The 19,311-nt window shown below is 42.1% G+C and overlaps 1 protein-coding gene across 2 annotated transcripts in view; it reads left to right on the plus strand.

The window, feature by feature from the left end:
- SAMD4A (sterile alpha motif domain containing 4A) overlaps positions 1-19,311 on the plus strand; it is a 200,150-nt gene that overhangs the window by 133,435 nt on the left and 47,404 nt on the right. Inside the window, exon 5 of one of the 2 annotated variants that reach the window (XM_081141241.1) lies at positions 18,506-18,769. The exons of the other annotated variant lie outside the window; for it this stretch is intronic. Coding sequence (XP_080997367.1) covers positions 18,506-18,769 — 264 coding nt within the window. The remainder of the gene's footprint in view (positions 1-18,505; positions 18,770-19,311) is intronic. 2 annotated transcript variants of the gene reach the window in all.

Genomic DNA, 19,311 nt, shown 5'->3' on the forward strand with positions numbered 1-19,311 from the left:
AGGAATTATTCAGTGTCTGTGATATTGTTATTAACTCTACTAGGTTTAATAATTTTAATATCCCAACTCAATGTTTATTCTAAGAGTCAAAGCTTACAAGTACAATAATGGCATCTTTGGGTAACAATGACTACATTTGTATGTTTGTTTATTTCTGGCAATGTGCCTTCAAATTCACCTGGAATCTCAAAGCATCATGTGCTTCACTTCAAAGTCTGTGAGGTTTTTATTTTTATTTATTATTATTATTTTTTAATCCTCACCTCAGGATATTTTTTTCCATTGCTTTTCAAGGTGGGGGGGGGAGAAACATTGATTATTGGTTGCCTTCCGCACACACCCCAACCAGAGCTGAGGATCGAACCTGCAACCGAGGTATGTGCCCTTGACCGGAATGGAACTCGGGACCCTTCAGTCCACAGACCAGCGTTCTAACCACTGAACCAAACTGGCCAGGGCGCAAGTCTGAGAGTTTTTGATTCCCAAGAGTGTCTGCTTTGATTATGAGGCCGACAGTGTGGTTGAGACCAGCCAGTCCCTAAATCTGGATCTGAGCCGCAGATCCTAAATTCAAGGCAAGCCTTATTGCATAGCTCCCTGCTCTTCAGGAATGAGTATTGTCAGTACTCAGAGAAGGTAGATGTCTTGCAAGCAAATGATGCGTTGCTTGAGGCTTTCTTTTCAAGCCTATGAGATTTGTGAAAAAGAATTTAAAACTTCGTATGGTCCCAGTTCTTTCCCTTATTTTCTGTTGGCGATCTTCTCTCTCTGGCTAGACAGCTGCATAATTTGTATTTGCTTCTAGAGTTATTCTCTTGCTCTTCTCCCCCAGCCACTCCATCTGTATGCAGTTCAGAGAGCAGGCTAATTATGGGGTGCTGGAGAAGCAGTTGCTCGGAGAAAAGCTCTTTAAGCGCTCAACTAGGATAGCTCAACGCCAGGGTCACACTCGTGACCATCTCATTCACGTCTACACGTCTGCATGTGAGCTGCCTTCCATCCTTTTGCAGTTGCATGAGCAACGTTTTAGAAAGGTCAACACAAGAAATAAGTGCTTTTTCTTAAAGGACAGAGCAAGTAAAGGATTTCATGTTTACTTCTTGGGTCTTCACACGGAAAAATAGTCACAAAGTGGCCAAGAAAAAAGATATGTTCCTATCCTTAACCAAGGCTTTTCATGTTTGGCTGCCCTGTAATGGCTTAGGAGCAAGAAGCTTTATACACTGAGGGGTGAAACTCTCAAACTGGTGTGATTCAAGCAGAAAAGGCTGCTGAAATTCCTTCACCCCGGAGATACTTTGCTGGCACTTCATCCTATTGGGTAAATGATTTACTTCCAGAGATATTGACCCTGGGAGACCACTGTGCCACCTCAGTGGTGTGGACTGAGAGAAAGGAAGCATTTGCTAAAGAATCCAGACTTTGGGAAAGAAGGGGACAGAGGAACATCTTTTCCCTCTGCCTCCCTCTTTTTAATCAATCAGCTTGGACTCGGCCCCTTGGAATCATCCAGACTGGCAAAGATCTGAATGGACCTTTGGCCGAGCTGTTGGAACGCTGGAGGAAACCAGCTTGATACCTACATTTATCTTCAACCCAAAGACACTATAGATTCCCAATGCCAAGTCTATCCAATTGGAACTTTAGCGAAGCTTCTACCTCAAACAAGTCCAGGATGGTCATGAGGATTCCACTGGGAATCCTGCCCTTAAGCCCATCACAGAGTGGAATTGGAGTCTTTAGTGCTGGAGATGTTTGCTTTTCCTCAAGTCCTGTAGTTCAAAGATATATCTGACTTTCCAAAATTGCTCCAACTTGGGTCCACCTCCCAAATCTAGCAATGGGCGCAGCCTAGTTTCTCCTATTGAAGGGAGAGTTGTGTAATTGACCCCACACTTCTCAACATTCCTTCCTTTGTTATGCTCTGGCTAATTCAAGAACATGTGCTGGTAGCACAGATCTGGCAGGGTCATTAATACAGAATCAGGCCAGAAAGGTCTCAGGTAAGATCAGGTTGCAGTTCAGAGCACATGTTTGGAGTCATACCAAACTAGGTTTCAGTCCCATTGATTACTGGCTGTGTGACCTTGGAGAAGTGCCTTAACCTCTCTTGGCCCTGATTTCCTCATATTAAAAAAAGAGTAATAGCCCAGTGGCTCATGGTTGAGCATCGACCTAGGATCCGGGAGATTGCAGTTCGATTCCCTGTCATAGCACATGCCTGGGTTGCGGGCTCGATCCCCAGTTGGGGGCATGCAGGATGCAGCCAATCAATGACTCTCTCATAATTGATGTTTCTCTCTCTCCCTCTCCCTTCCTCTTTCAGAAATCAATAAAGATATATTAAAAAAAAAACAAAAAAAAACAAAAACAGTTAATAATCACTACCGCCCATGATTGACTGTGAAAGTGCTCTCTGGGTCTAAGTACGATCTTTTGTTGAAGACATCCTGGATCCTTCTTTCTAATCCTTAGTATAGCTGTTATCCTTAGTCTAGCCTCCTAATCTAAACACTTGTGCCCCTTCAGTTCTAGGTAATTTGCTCAAATTTAAAAAATAATTTCCACTAGTTTATTTTTTGCCTTTTCTCTCCCAGGAACTCCTTTTAATTATATAACTCTTCTCTGTTGATCCTCTAATTTCCTTAACTTTTTCCCTCCTACTTTCAGTCTTTTTGTTCTACTTTCTGGGTGATTTCTACAACTTTATCTTCCAAATTTACTATATAATTTTTAATCTCTGCTATGACATTTTCAAATTGCAAGAGTTCTTTCTTATTCTTTGAATGATACTTTTTGTATTGCATTCAGTTCTTGTTTCACAGGTGAAATTTTTTTCTAATATCTCTGAAGACATTATAATTTATTTTTGGACTCTTTTTCTGCTCCCTTTTTTTTGGAGTTTTTTTTCTCTGTTTTGTACCCTGTCTCTCAAACAAGAGTTCTTTCATTTAAGAGGAAGGCATTAGAACCTTGTGTGTGCAAATTTCATCACAGAGAGATTAGGTAAGGACCTGGCCTGGCTGTTTGTTGGGACTCTTACATATCACCAGCTATAATTCTTTTTTTGTAGAGTATTCATTTCCCCTGGAAGAATCCTTCTCTCCTGCTAGAAGATACAAGCCTGATATCCAGGGTTCTAAGGGCCATTGGGAGAAAGATGCTAAGATGAGACTCGCCTGGTTTTGTGGGGTGAGAGAGAATCTAAGGGTCTCCCTATACCTTAAACATACTTTCTACCAAACCTCCTATTTTCAGACCCTCTCTGCACCTCTGCCTTCAGAGGTGCCTGGTTCCTGTGTCCTAAACTTCTTGGGAGTTCTGCAGTGTGAACTGTCATGATTTCCCTGTTACCTTTCTTTGGTCTACTTAGTTATCCCATGTCCTGTTTTCCAGTTTCCAAAATTTTGTTGACTTTAGTGGTCCACTGATACTCACTGGCATCTCTCTCCTATATCCCATTCCTTGTGAGTTTATGCATTTGCTGTCATTTTAGTCACTTTTCTGAAGGAACAGAGTAACATCTGCATAAATTGAAAGTCTATTTTAATCTACTTGTTTATTATCTAACTCCCCACTTGAATATAAATTCCAAGAGGTCAAGGATGTGGTTTTCTTCCCTGTGCTCTTCCCATTATCCAAAATACTGCCTAGTATATTGTTAGATGTTGAATAAGCCCTTGTTGAATGAATAAATAAATGGATGACATGTAATGTAGATCTCTTGTACAATGTCTATAGCCTGATAAATAACAATCTTAATTATTTTAATCTTTGAGGATTAGGTAGTGAAACCAAACTCTATGCTACTGATAGCCATTGATTTTAAATGGGGATAAATCTGTCTCTTAAACTACTATCTTTAATGGGGAGGATCTGAAATATCTTAACCTCCTCTACAACTCCTTCTTCCAGATGGAACTTTTCTTGATAGTTACACTGTTTACACTGTTGCATAAATCTATAGGCCTCAACATTTAGGTCGTGCAATGTATTACTCTGGGGTTAAATGGGGCATTATCTGTTTCATATCACAGATCTATTATTCTACCCCTCTCTATCAATGACATTGATATGAAGACCAGTGACCATTGATATAATATGAATCATGAAGATCGGAAACATTGAGGTTCTAGTCTCAGCTTCAATATCAATTTTGTTGAGTAACCTTGGGTAGTTGCTGTGTATCTCTCTAGGTCTCTGATTCCTTAACTGATAAAATGGCAAGGGGGGTGGATTAGATGATTTCTAAATCATATTTTTAAACTCCCTTCCAGCTTTAAAGTTCTGGAATTCTGAGATAATTAGCCAGTAAATAAATGAGGGAAACAAATTGCAGTGTTACACCTTCCAGACTTCCGAAAATAATATTTGTAGAGGGAGAGCCCAAGAAGGTAGCACCATCATTAAAATTCCATCAGGACCAACCCCACTGGGCACCTAAACAACAGCAACATCTATGTACTTTTCAATAAAACATTGGCATTGCTCTCTGCCAATTCTCTTGAGGGCTTGACTCAGGAATGAAAAGCTCAGCACCCACCCCATTGAGCGCCCGGTGAGTCAGTGTTTATTTCAGGAGGAACCATTCTTGAAGTACAGCTTTTCACTTAGGAAAACATCATGGTTATCTTACATCTTTGAAGGGGGGAAAAAGAAAGCTAGGTTGTTTCTCTTAAGTCTGTTGCTCCTCCAGCTTCTAATTTAAAATGAAAAGATTCTGGTTTGGCTTTTTATGCAGATGCTTGCCTGATTCTGCCCTCAGAACACCCACACAAGACCAAAACCGTAAGCTTTGTGAGCCATCTGGGGAAAACCCAAATGGAAAAACGATGCTTTCCATGTGGTTGAGCAGGTGATTTCAAATTCAGTGATCGAGAATCTTCGTGCTGCTCAGAGCCATGGATTTTAAATCGTTGCATGGAATAGCCAACTTGCAGGGAAACAACATGCATATTTACCATAGAAGCTAGAGAGCAGAGCTTTTTTGACTTTCATGTATTTCCCCTGATACTGTCATCCTGAAATGAGGGCCAGGATTAGAGAGGCACCTTGGTCCTGGTGTATTACCACCTCCTCAAAAGCTCTTATTAGTCCTTGAGATACTGTGACAAATTAATTGAAATTGAAATCACCTAAAATTTTTACTTCCTTCAGCAATTCTTCACCTTCGTGCAGAGTGTTACTTAGAATATTAACACTGCCTTACGGCTCCAGCTGCTGTGTGCTTCTAAATGATGCAAGGTGATGGCTTAATAACTGATGGAAGATACTGTTTGCATCTGTGCAGTCCTGTCTTTTATTATATTCTTTTTGGCATCTGTAGCCCTAGTGACTAGCACATTGCCCTGTGCATGGAGATGCTCACTGTTGAATGAGTGACTGAATGAGGAGGTTCTCTTAAACTCTTTCTCTAGGAAGGTAACAACTCATATTTTTTTTCATTTCAAAAGTATCTTTCATCCATCATCTTAGTGGACCTTCATCATCCTTCCTAGCATATGCCCAGTTAGCAAAATTGGATGGATGGATGGATGGATGGATGGATGGATGGATGGATGGATGGATGGATGGATGAGTGGATGGATGGATGGATGGATGGATGGATGGATGGATGGATGGATGGATGGATGGATGATACAGGCAGCATCTGATCCCACAGCGACCCTGGGAGGGAGGTAGAAGAGGTACAACCATTGTAACTGTTTTCCAGACAAGTATACTGAGATCCTGAGGAGCCAATGGACTTGCTCAGGGTTTTGGATAGTGAGAGTTCAGTGTCAGGGCTGAAAGTCTGAGCCCAGAGTTCTTTCTGCCATGAGAAGCCATGTGGTTTTGGGCTTAAGACCGCAGGCTTGCAGGTTAAAGAACCTTAGACTTTGGACCTGGCTCTCTCTTGGCCCTACCTTGCTATCTGATCTTTGACAAGTCCCTTACTCTCTACACCTCAGCCTCCTGTCTGTGAAATGTGTGTGTTGGGGGCTGGGGAGAATGACGATAAGCCCTGCCTTAGATGGCATTAGATGAGGATTTTATGGAGCAATATGTGCACATATTTGGCCGAGTATATCTGCTACTTACTCAGTGTTGGCAAATGGTAGCTGAGGATATTGTGCTCAGTCTCACATGGCCTCATCTTCAGAGGACAAAGGACCAGGAAAGGTAGTCCTTAAGGATGGGTCTTTGGGGGTGCATCTGGGGAAATGACAGTAGAGTATCCCCAGCCCCGGGCAGATCAAGAAGGAAACAGAATAAAGAGTCAGAGCATCCAGTCATTCAGTCACACTTCCATGAGAGCCTAAAATGTGCAGGAGAAATGAAAGCATTGGGCTGAGCCAGGAAGGGGGAGGAATGATCTAATTTAGTGCCTTCCCTTTTCCAGAATCTAGCCTGCGGTGAGCAGCTGGCAGCTCCTTCACCCTGACACCCTGGCTGGCTGTTCTATTGGTGTTATAAGGCAGACTTTTAAAAAAATATGGAGAAATAAATAATGTGGGGAAAGTATCTTGTCCAAATGAGAACGGCACTGCATAAAGATGCTAATAAATAGCATCACAGAAGGTTGGCTTAGGGAGAGGCTGAGAGATCGTCCACTGGGCTGTAATTTTGGCTTTTTTAACATTGTGCCCTCAGCTTTGAGAATGTGGCATATGATGGACACTCAGCAACTGTCTGATGAATGAATGAATTCACCCATTCTAAGTCCTAGCTTTACATGTGAAGAACCCAGTGTCACCCACCCATGTGATAGGTTCTTAGCTTAAATTTCTAATTATCATGGAAGTACTTAGACTCTTCAGTAAGGACTTTGGGGTGTCAGTGTTGCTTACCAATATCGGACAAAGAAGGTCTCATGAGAAGTTCTGAACACTGAAATTTAATGGAAAAGAAGGTGATTCGCATACCCTGACCCTTTAGAAAATAGAAATGAAATGTGAGCACTTAAAATAGAGGGAAGGAAAGACCAGGTTGTTGAGTCTGAATCAGAGGAAGAGTATTCTGATTGGGGCTGAGGAAAGTGTGTCAGTGTAGATAAGGATTTGGAAAGAGCATGGAAGGCACTCTCTTTGGCATGAAATGATGGAAAATTCATCTCTTGTAAATCTGTGAAACACTACCAAGTAAGCAGAGATATTTTTCATACCACACGTAATATGCTGAAAATGCTCCATGAATGTCCTTGGATTGGCTAGTACTTTGAGTTGATTTTCCCATTAACAGTGCTGGTTTATATTGGGTTATTCTTACTCTCACAACTAGTGACTTATATTTCTATAGTGCTTTACAGCTTGCAAAACATTGTCACGTACATTAAATAATTTGATATTTTCCCAATATCTACTAATGGGGGAAACTGAGGCACGCAAAGGTTATATGACTTCCGATCCAAATCCCAAATTCTTCTCACACTTCAGTTGTCTGTTTTTGTTGCGGTTAACCTTGAATGTGCACACAAGTTTCCTGGGATCTTACAATGCAGCTCCCGACTCAGTAGATCTGGGGTAAGGCCTGAGAGTCCAGCCTTTCTAACAAGCTCCCGGATGATGCCATTGCTGCTGGTCCATGGATCTAGAGCACAAGTTTTGCTGTTTGTGAATCGGTTATGCTCTCACAAACTGAGTTTCCAGACTAAGAGAAACTGTGCTTGGAGCTTTCTGAAGCTGACTCACAGTGAGAAAGGGCCTGGGCTGACCCCTGACTCACTCTCCCTGCTTAGCAAGAGTCAATGGCCACAGCAAGGGGTTAGACGTTAGTGCCCCAAAGTCCAAACATTTGTCTAAGGAGTCTTTAGAAATTTCTACCCAGGTATTGTTTGGGTTGGAATTCTGGTACTAAAATATCATTTATTTTACCTGGAGGGCAGGGCAAGCGTGATAAAATCTTGGGCTGAAGAGTCTGAGCAGAATTCTGCATGTGAACCCAAAGCAAGTAAGATATTAGTGGGAGAAGCAATGATTTGTATGTTGTCTTTTAAAAGCCACTTGAAAAGTACACAAGATGCCTCGAATCTTTAGGGGCATGTTCTTAAGGACAGGGAGAAGCAGCAGCCAACCTGGGGAGGTTCGAGATATTCGGGATGTGGGACAGGGTTTAGAGGACCACTGAGGCAAGAAGTAGTGTAAGACAGTGGTTCTCAGCCCTGGCTAGGCACTAAAACCACTCAGGTGCATCTAAATTTTAAGATGCTCAACCCACCATAGGGATTTCCAATTACTTGGTCTAGGATGGGGCCTGGGCATCAGGATTTTTTAAAGGCTCCAAGGAGGCTGAACGTGCAGCCAAGGTTGAGAACCACTAGCCTAAGACAAAAATATGGCAAATGTGAGAAAACATCACAGGATGGGACGTGGAATAAAGAGTTTGTATCAATAAATACATATATACATATGGTCAACTCCCATTTTTTGCAATAGTTATGTTCTATAAAGTCACTGGGAACACTGAATTTACAAATATTGAATCATTGCTCCTCCGGGAAGTATAGGGTAGGTTCCTGCAAGATGCACAGCATTTTCATCAACCAATCAATATATAACTTTGCTTTATGTGTGTTTCTGTTTAAAGACATTTTATTTAATATATATTGTTGGATTCATTAACATTGAACTCAGGGCCAACAGCACTATAACTCATGTATGGACGGAGCTAATCTAATGCATCCATTTTCTCTGTAAAGCACATCGCAGCCTCATTGCACTTAGGAACACTGGCCAGCACCTCAGCACTAGGCTATTTTATTTTTTTTATTTCTTATTTTTTTAATCCCCACCCAACTATGTGTTTATTGATTTCAGAGAAAGGAAGAGAGAGAAACATTGACGTGAGAGACATACATTGATTGGTTGCCTCTCGTACATGCCCCAACTGAGGACCAAACCCACAACCTAGGCATGTGCCCTGACCGGGAATCAAACCCGTGACCTTTCAGTGTACGGGACGACTCCCCAGCCAACTGAGCCACCTGGCCACTCAGCACTATACCATTTTAAACAGCAAATTCACCAACGAAAAACATCAAAGTTAGACAAACAGGGCACTAAAGAGACCTCGAAAAGGGCACTTGTTTATAGTGCGAGAGCTGAAACAGGAAGGCAGACCAATATCTGCTCAACCTCAGTGAGGAGCCTGTGCGGCAGGGACTCAAATTTCTTGCCACTCCGAGTATGTCCATGAATGACCATGAAAATGCTACAAGTATTGATTTTGAGGTTACAAATAAATTTTAGCAAAGAGGTGAATTTGCAAAAACAGAATCTGTCAATAATGAGGATCCATGGGTATATAAGACCTGTAATAGAGGAACACACACACTCTACAGTTTGTATGGCAGGTGAAGGAGGAACTCAGAAGCAGACGAGATGCAAAGGGTGCCGACTTGTGGATCTGAGCTGGCCTTGGGAGCCCAGCCCAGCCCTCCTGATAGCCAACAGCCTGTTCTCTTTGCTGCTGGAACCCGAAGGCTCCTGATAGCCCTGCCACCTCATATCTAATAAGAAATCCATGCTGTTCAAGCTTGTTCTTAAACTAGACCAGTCGGGGGCTGAATTATGCCAGGAACCTCATGCTTGCAGTGTCTCTGGAAGTCTTTTATTCCAGGACTGATTTATAATACCCAAGTAGATGAGTTGAGAGCAATTACATAAACGCTGTTTCTCTGGGGTAGAGAAGAACAGTATGGTTTAAATGAAAAATGCAGTGCCAAGTCAAACATTCAAATCGTTATGTGTAATTACAGACCACAGTAAATCAATTTTACAAACGCAGTACCGATCTCACCGTGTTCTGACACCCACAGGGTCAGGTTGTGACAGTTTAGAATTCGAGAAGAGGCTGAAGTGGAAGCGAAAGGGGGAACTGGGGTGTGTGAAGCCTCAATAGCTTGTCTTGAATCACATAGTGATCCAATCAAATATAATTAAGAAGCCAGGAGACCCTAAAACATCCGGTTGCTCTTAATTAACAACAAAAAAAATCATCTAATTAGCAATGTAAGCTCAAATGGTGGTTTTTTTGAACCATCATTAATGTGTATTGTTACAGTTGACATTTAGATTGAATGCTGTAATGAAAACAAGAACCAATTCGCTAATCAGTAAATTGCCCTGCTAGCCACAGTGCTGAGAATCTGTAGCTCTCATTCTTCTATAAAGGAACTAAGTTAAGAATTAGTCAGGACTACACAGTACTTTTCCAATTAGTTGTAACCCTTCTCCTGACATTAGAAAGAAAAGCAAAGAAGAATGTTGCTTGATCAAGGCAAAAGTTCCGAGCTTCACTCTCAGAGAAATCCTGGCACCAGTCATGCATTTGGCTGGTGCTAAGTTGAGACCCCGATGGCTGTAGGATTCATGCATCTTCTAATGATGCCGGTCCTTGCCTACTCAGTGCCATTGCCTTTAAGAGCCACTTTGCCCTCTTATCTGGGAACCTTTAGGTGCCAGCGTCTGTGAAGATTTTGCCTGGAGTTCAGCTCAGGACAGGAGTTAGTAGACAAGATTTTAAAAATATTCTTTGTTAGCCTCTTTCAAATGATTGACCTGCTAGTGGTGTCAAGATGTAAAATTATGATACCCTGATGATTTGTTCAGTGACTCTGGCCGTGGTCTTGAGACCAGTGCTCTGAGGGTTGCTCAGTCATGAGACTCTGGCTATTTGCAGTTCCACACTGGCTTGCTTTGCTGGTACCCATGCTCAGTTAGCAGCCCAGGCGTTGTTAAACGTGGATGGACATTGCATTTTGTAAACCTGAGAAGCACTCCCTGTATAGGCATGTGAGTTAAGGTACCAAGTTACAATTTGAGAGTTTTTTAAGAAAAGGGTAGGGGGGCCCGGCCGGGCGTGGCTCAGCTGTTGAGCGTCGACCTAGGATCCAGGCAATCGGGGTTCGATTCCCAGTCAGGGCACATGCCCGGGTTGCGGGCTCGATCAGTGACTCTCTCATCATTGATGTTTCTATCTCGCTCTCTCCCTCTCCTTTCCTCTCTCTGAAATCAATAAAGATATATTTTTTAAAAAAAGAAAGAAAAGGGTAGGAGGGAAGTTTTGTCATCAAACATCTATCTTCCTGAGTTTCTCCACCATCTCTCTTCCTTAAACACAGTGACTGGAGCACTTTTTTTTTTTTTTTTTTACCGATACATTGGAAACTGATAAAGGAAATATCTGCTTAAATCCACTCCTGGCCACTTGCTTGACTCAATTATTTCCTTTACTTGGTGTCATAAACAAAATGATTCAAATTCTGCAACTTTATCTAAGCTCATTTCTGGACATCTGCTCGCTCACTATGTGAGTAGAAATTCCATGGACAAACCTAAGGGTTAAGTACATCTAGATGTAACTACACACATGAAAAGAAACATAGTTCAGGAAAGTAGACTTTAACCCAGGAACTCTAGAAATGGCTGGGCTGATCCAGCAGTTCCTTGAATTGGCTTAAACATCTGCTTCAGCGGTGTCAAATTACTTCCACAGTTGATGTCATTGGTTTTGATAGAATGGAATGAGAGGATTGGGGCAGTTTCCTTTTAGGACTGCTTGAGTTGAAGTTAAATTTGTGAGTAAAATTCTGCTGTGTTCTATAAAATGTATGTATATTGGCTCCTTGTCTAACTTATTTCATAAATAATGACCACGTAATGTCATTCAGCAATTATCTAAAATAGGTTTTCTACAGGATGACACCCAGTTTTGCCATTGTAGAAGCTGACAAGAGAGGACAAATGAAATGTCCCAAAGATTAATGCAGCTATAAAAGTCTGCCAGAAACATTCTAATTTGCTTCTTAAAAGCCCAGATGTTTAAGTGATAATGTGAAGGCAGAAACATACATCTTTGCTCTGCCCAAAGGCTGAACCATCCTTAGAGTAATAAGAGCTGACGCCAGTGACAAGGACTCAGGTTATTGCAAAGCCTCTCAGGTGCTGTTCCCTGCACCAGAATGCTTTCACTTCAGCACTGTGTGGAGATGAGATTGAATGGGGGGAAAAGAGATTTAGCAGTGTGTATTTGTCAACCTCGTGATGTTCTTTGCGGCTTTCTCCTCTTACAGGGTCTCCATTTGTTTGGCTTTGTTGCACGGGCAGGCATACACTTTCTCTTCCCAGAGAGTGTGTGACTTCCTCTCGGGCTTGTCGGGAACACCCCACATCTTGGCTTTGTAGCATGTTCTCTCTTCCCCCCAGAATGAGGTGGAGTCTGAAACTGTGGGGGGGAATCATCTTCTGGTGTCCAGATGTTGTGAGCACTGGTTTCCCAAACCTTTGGACAAGAAGCAGAGAGAAAGCATGCAGAGTTGAGGCAATATAACCTTCCAGATTTGCTTTTAATCTATTCCCTGAAGCAATGAGGACAGAGCATGTTAATTTTAACCTTAGTAATTAATACTCTTCTTCCCTCCCCTTACACAAATCTGTACTTGGCCATACATGCAACTGGTGTTACTTTGTCTTTTTTTTTTTTTTGCATGAAGTCACTGATCAAATACTCTGGTTTGGTTTGGTTTGGTTTGGTTTGGTTTTGTAAATGTATTCTTGCACTCCTATTAATCTTCTCTTCCCCAAAGATTCCCACCACAGAGGCTCAGATTACTGATTGTGGTACCACAAAACCAACTAAAGAAGAGGAATTGGGGTCTAATATTGTTTCACCACTGATCCTTGCTAAAATGTCAGCTTTTTTCTTTTTTAAGGCAAATGCCTGGAATATTCATACAAGTGGTGTTAGCAGAACTCTACTCTTTGAACATGGAAAGCCTTTAAAAGTAGCAGTTCCTTCGGTGCTCTGACATCGGTGCTCTCAGAAGAAACTCTTGGGATGGTACCTGAAAGATGCTTGATGAGCAGGCCAAACCCAAGGGCATGAACAGAAACACTCCCCCAATAACTTTGAAACAATAACAGCTATTTTGCAGCTGGCAATGGGTTGAGCTTTTTCCCCTTTAAACTTGACAAGTATCAAACCATATCCTGCAGCAAAACTTAAGAATTGTATGTTGTGAGCCCTTAGATTGGTGTATTCAGCAAAGGTTCTTCTGATATTTCTGAAAATCTTTTGGGAGTAAGTCTAGAAAATATTGTTAAAATACACCATTAGCAACATACAAGTAGAATATTCCCTGTGATTTTTTCTTAGTATGTGGACACACATAGTATATATTACCAGAGTAGAGAAATGGCCAGGACCTTTTAATTCAGGAAAGAAATTCTAAGGTAATATTTTAAAATCATATCCAAATGCTTAGTTTCCTCATTCTACTTTCTAAAATCCCTAAATTAGAATGAGTTCTTTTTGAAAAGTTCAGTTGTGCTAGCAATTGAATTGAGTTCTATCACATGAGCATCTAGAATTTGAAAAGTTAACAAAGCACAAATTTTTCTGTAAGAAGGACAGCTTCTCAAGTTAGAAATGAGGAGATTAGCTTAGGGAGAAAAAAAGATTAAAACTGCAAATTATGTCTATGAAGCTGAGCTCATAAGGTGTCCTGTTGAGGGTGCAAGAACCCAAACTTGGGTTGAGAAGACAGGTTATTTGGTTTGATGAAAGAGGATGACATTAGGAGTATGGGGATATTTAATGTTTTTTTGGTTTTTTTATAAGTCAGCTTCAGCAGTTTAGATTCTAGACTCTAGAACAAAGTGCAAAGCCTGGAAATAGAAACGTGCAGTGCTAGCAATGAGAAATAATGGTTGACTGAATTTGAGGAGATAGAGTAACTATGAAAGGCATACAAAGAAAGTACTTTGGCCCACAAGGTCCCAAGGGCAGCAATATTTCCTATGGAAGCCTCATTCAACAGAGATAGCAGAGAGCAGCAGTTATTCTATTTGTTGATTGAGTTCATGACTCAATTTTTAATAAATAAAACAATTGCAGTCTTCATAAAACAATACTTGTACTTCGAATCTGCTGATTTAAAAAATGACAAGAGGTGTAAACTCAGCAACATTTAAATTTATATTTTATTAATTCTAATGCTCTTTACATACATGTAAAAACCATTGATAGCACAGTATTTTATCTACTAACGAGGCTGGGCGTGTGTAGAGACTTTCAGGCCTTTGATAACCTACGGGCCCACAGCTCACAACTTGGGAATTACTGAATTATGTTGTCTCCCAGGGCGTTTCCAGCTCTAAAATGTTATGAATCTGTACTCATAACAAACATTTTTAAAGCATAGGTCACATTCAATGTATAAATTCAAAGAGAGCAGAAAACTGTAATGTGTCTTTAAAAGATCTCCATCAAAGTCTGTTAAGATAGAGCTTGGCGTAAGAGTCAAGCTTCAGTTATCTGGACCATTCATTTTTGGGGATCATTCCCTCCTTGATAGTGAGGCATAATACTTAACCTGACAGTGAACTAAGGTGATAGTTGGGCCAGTTTCCCAAGCCTTTTGCTTTTCAGAAACCCTGTTATTTGTCATCTTAGAAGGCAGAAAAAAAGTAGTTATACCTCATTTTCTTAAAAGAGCATGAAATATCCTGGAAAGCTTTTTCTTAAATCTTATTTCACTAATTACGAATTAAGACAAAAGTCTAAGATGATCAAAGGAAATTAGAAGTAAACAGATGTACAGGCTCTCAAGAAAATACTTAAAGGAACGGAACCCAGAGCCAGGCATCGTATTTTTCCATTGAAAGGTGCTTGGAGATGAAAGAGAAATCCTAAAGTTTGATGAGGTCAGAGACGTTGGCTGGCTCTGATGGCATGACAGACTTTATTGCCCTCTATATTTACACACGTTATTTTAACTGCTTTTTTATACTTAAATTAGACTTACTCAGTTTATTATTTATTTTTGGTTCACTTGAATTTATGAGTGTCCTCAAAATAACAGCATTATACTGACATATATACATGTACATGTGCACATATATGTGTACATACCTGAATGTTCCTGTAGAGGTTTCTAAAAATAGAAACAACATTGGCTCTATACTGTACACAATATTAACTTTTAGCTTCAGTTTTTCCAGAGCAAAAGAGGCATGATTTTGCCTCCCTGGGTAATTTTTAGTATGATTTTCAATAGAATGAATCCACCCTGAAACACGCTGGCCCTTCCCTCTCACTGTTAGAAAGTCACAAATGCAAATATGAATTCAGGACCTCAGTTTTACTGGAACTTGCCAATTACTAGCCTCTACTAAGATTTTTTTTAAAAAGGTGTACTTAATTCCGCATCATTTGAATATGACTTTGGGGCAGCTTAAATGGGAATGAAGCGTTAGCTGTTTGCTGCACAGCAGTCAGCAAGGGAGAGCGTTCAAAAGGCCTGCCTCTAGCTGGAGGCATTCTGGGGCCACTAACACAGCACTGAGAAGCCTCTCAGAAGTCTCTCTTCACTATCTCTCCTCCCTTCTCATAGGAAAAGGAATTTATTTTTGCCTGAACATCAGTTCTTCCTCTATTTATCACCACTTCAGATGAGTTCTTTTGGTTAAGGAAAAAAATGAGGAGCAGTAGGGCACCCATCAATCCTGTGCCGCTGGCCACCTCTTTAATTCCACAACTGTGTGGCCTGTTTTCTTGCAGTCTTTCTGTGTAGCATTTGTTATTCCCTCTGCCACTTTATGCCAAAGTGCTCCAGCACACAAAGCAACGTGGAAATTGGATTTGAGGTCACTATTACCTTTACCTGAAGATTTACCTTCACCCCAAAGTAGAACTGTTGGCAGGTTGCCTGTCACCTTCTTCAGTCTCCTTCCCTTAGGTAGACAAGCCTGTATTGCCTTGGGGCTTCAGGGCCTCGGTTCCCTTTAAAGAAATCAGGCATTTGCCCAGCATGACTTTGCTTTGTTTGAGGTGTAGTGGCCAGCCCAGCTCTAAATCCATGGCCCTCTCGGAAGATCAGAAATTTAGTGTAAGACAGTTTGCTTGGCTGCTATGGCAGGGTGATCCTAAGGAGACATTTCTGAGCTTGGTGCCAGCTGTGGGAGTCTTTGTGATTTAGACAAGGAGGGGCCCTTGGTAGAAAGTCATTGGGAAAAGTCCTGGCGCCTGAGGTATAATTGATGTTTTATTAGAGGCAGAGGCCAACTTCATACCATATCCCCTGTGACTTCAGTCAAGCTCAGGAATGTATAAGGAAATGGGTGTAGGTTTCAATGAATAAATCCCTATAAGTCCCATTAAGTTAGGTAAACATTTAGTTCCATTCTCAGTAGCCAGTGGATTCCTTGGATATTCACAGCTTCCCCAAGGATGCCCATCATTGGGGAGGTGACATGGACTTTAAGAAAACTTTAGGTGGAAAGAAACAAATGGGCTGCATCCAGTAATGGAATTCAGCTACATATGTATGGTATTTTTCTTAGCATCTAAGGATCTGAGCAGTGTTACCACCCATGGCTATGGATTCAGTCATCACTTCTAGCCAAGCTAGGTACTAAGGGCTCCACCAGCTCCCAGCTATGTCTCTCTTTGGCAAGGCCCATTTCTATGGTTTGGGGCTCTTTCCAATCCTGGCTATCAAGAGGAGCCCCATGTCCACTTGGAGCACACCCGGCTGGCACCATTCAGAGCATCCCCCAGATATTCTGAAATGACTGCAGAGGTAGCAGAAAGCAAAGCCCTGTAAGCTGAAATGTCCCAGCACTCGGGTAGCCCTAGAAAAGTCTACCCAATTTTATATAAATACTTAGACAGGCATGAAATGGATTTTCTGGATGTCTGGCTTTTCTTCCTATTGGCTTCTCTCTTCATTTTTGCTGCTGCTTCCTTTTTATTTTATTTTTTCTTTTCCTGCCTTTTTTTTTCTCTCTTGCTAATTCTGATCCAATCAGGTAGCAATGCATTTTCCAGGGAGCCTTTTTAAATAGTGTCTTCCTTAGTCTATTTAGTGGAAATGCAAGTTGTTTCCGCCTGTTATGGTCAAAAGAAAATTTTTTTAATGTTCCCTTTGCATATTTTTAAATTAGGTGATAATTCCTTGCCTTTGATAGACTCTACCCAAATTAAAAATTTTTCAGATTACAATACAAAACTCAGCAGCTCTTCCCCCACCCCCCTTTCTTTTGTTGTTAATGAAGAAGTTTCTAGCCCTTCTGCTTGTGCCCCTTTCATATACAAGGCTGCCCTTCTGGCCACACGAAGCCAAGTGGAAACATTGACAAATGAGGTGTGAGCCCATTGCTCTCAGGGCCTAGTTCATGTCAGCTGACCACGAGAGCCAACCCACACCACTACTGCCCCAAACACACTTTTTGAAAATGCCCAGCCTTTTTGGCTCTGGTGTGTGTCTTTTTAAGTGGAGGCAAGGTAACCTGCTGGCCCTGTCTAAGTGGGTGCTGCCCCACCGGAAATGCAACTTAACAAAAAGCAGAACTTCCTACACTGGATGTCAGGCCTGCTTCCCGAAACACACAGAAAGATTGACGCCGGCAAAGACATGCTAGTCCGAACTCGGGAGAGCAAATACCTCACTGGAGGGGATAGGACCAGAGATGGAACTTAATGGCTTCCCTGAAAAATGTTTAAAAATGCATGTGGCTCCATTCTATGTTAGTCCTGCAGCAGTCAAAATAAACCGGACCTGTCAGGAAGCAACGCTGAGAGAACGTTATGAATAGGCTTCTTTTGTAAAGCTGTCACTTCACACACCCAGAAAAACCAACCAAGGGTAACGCCGGCTCCCTCGACGTTGATTTTGGTTAAATCCCTCCCTTGAATGACCTCAATTTAATTTGGCTAGTTATGTGAGTCTTGTTGCTTTTTCCTAGTTTTCTGGAAAAGAAATTAAAAGTGGGGGCCACGCAGATGTTGCCCACTGTGCGGAAGGGCTGAGAATGCTGGTGAAAACCAGTCCCGGCTTCCCGAGCACACCCCACTGGCTTCTGAATGAGAGCCTTGTTACCTGGAAGTATTTTCAATATAAAGTTTGGCATTATAGCCATGGAAAGAATCGACCCTTTCACACATAGCTGCTGGTATCCCGTTCCCTGGGACCTGTGTTAGTATGGGGGCCCTCGCTGAGCCTGTGCCCCCTCGAGAGGATAGTCCCCCTAACTCCTTGTTGGAAGGACTAGTCCACTTTCTTCTAGTTCAGCCCAGCAGAGATCGCTGCTGGCCAGGAAGTCCACCCTAGCGACATGGGTAATGTCAGTTTTTGTGTGTTTAAAAAAATTGTTTTTAAACACCCTTGGCAGATGGCCGCTTTGCCAGGCTGTCAAGTCTCTCCTGATTTATGGGCCTACTGCTACAAATCCTGGTTTCTAGAGTTAGAACTAAAACCAGATCCCAGCCCACAGAGGCTAAGGTCACAGATGTGGGCACTATAGGTGCAGCCTCCTCGGAAAGACCTAACCCACCAGGAGGTCCAGGCAGCACCTTTTGTATCCACCCCAAAGGGAAGGACCAGGCCAGGCCTGTATTCACCCTCTGTGACTGCTGATGGAGTTGTGAGACAGCTAGCAGCTTCTCTTAGGGGTATTGTGGGTTCTTCTGCGGCCCAGGCTCAAGGGGGGGCAATAACCTATTTCATTTTATTTTTATTTTCCAGTTCTCTCAGGCCAGGCACACCACAGCCCTTTGAAACGATCTGTGTCCCTTACCCCACCCATGAATGTGCCAAACCAGCCTCTAGGACATGGATGGATGTCTCATGAGGACTTGCGAGCTAGAGGACCCCAGTGCCTCCCATCCGATCATGCCCCCCTGTCTCCACAAAGCAGTGTAGCCTCTTCAGGAAGTGGTGGGAGTGAACACTTAGAAGATCAGACCACTGCTCGTAACACATTCCAAGAAGAAGGTAGTGGTATGAAAGGTGAGTGACCGAATGAGAAACCACTGGGAACAGAGTCCCTCCCTTTATTTGGAGTCAGAAGGGTAAAAAGAGAGGGAGTCAGCAAGAGAGAAGGAGCCCACCCCCTCCCCAGGCCCATGCGTTGAATCCATCCATTGCAGAGCTCCAGGGTTGGCCATGGAAGAAAGGGCTCAGATTCCCCTTCTAGGGCTTCTTGCCAAAACCCGGGAAGCAAGAACCTGAGCAAGAGAGGTCAGTGCCTTCTTTAATTAATTTGTTTTTTTAATGCAATGACTTATAGACAATCAAATGAGTCACAGCCAATGCTGATAGGATCTACTGTTTGCACGGACATTGCTCAGTCTGCCCTGTTTATAAAGATGCTGAGCTGTTCCTGCCCTCTACCTTCTTGTCCATGTGTTGCCATGGCCATGGAACCGTCAATAATTTAGCAAAAAAACCCACAGAATCTTTTTTTAAACCTCTCTTAATGCAGAACTGTAGTAGTGCTTCCTCTCTCTCTCTCTCTCTCTCCCTTTCCCTTTGATATCCACAGAAACCTT

The sequence above is a fragment of the Miniopterus schreibersii genome (genome assembly GCF_964146895.1).
Source record: "Miniopterus schreibersii genome assembly, chromosome: 1".
Classification (NCBI taxonomy): domain Eukaryota; kingdom Metazoa; phylum Chordata; class Mammalia; order Chiroptera; family Miniopteridae; genus Miniopterus; species Miniopterus schreibersii.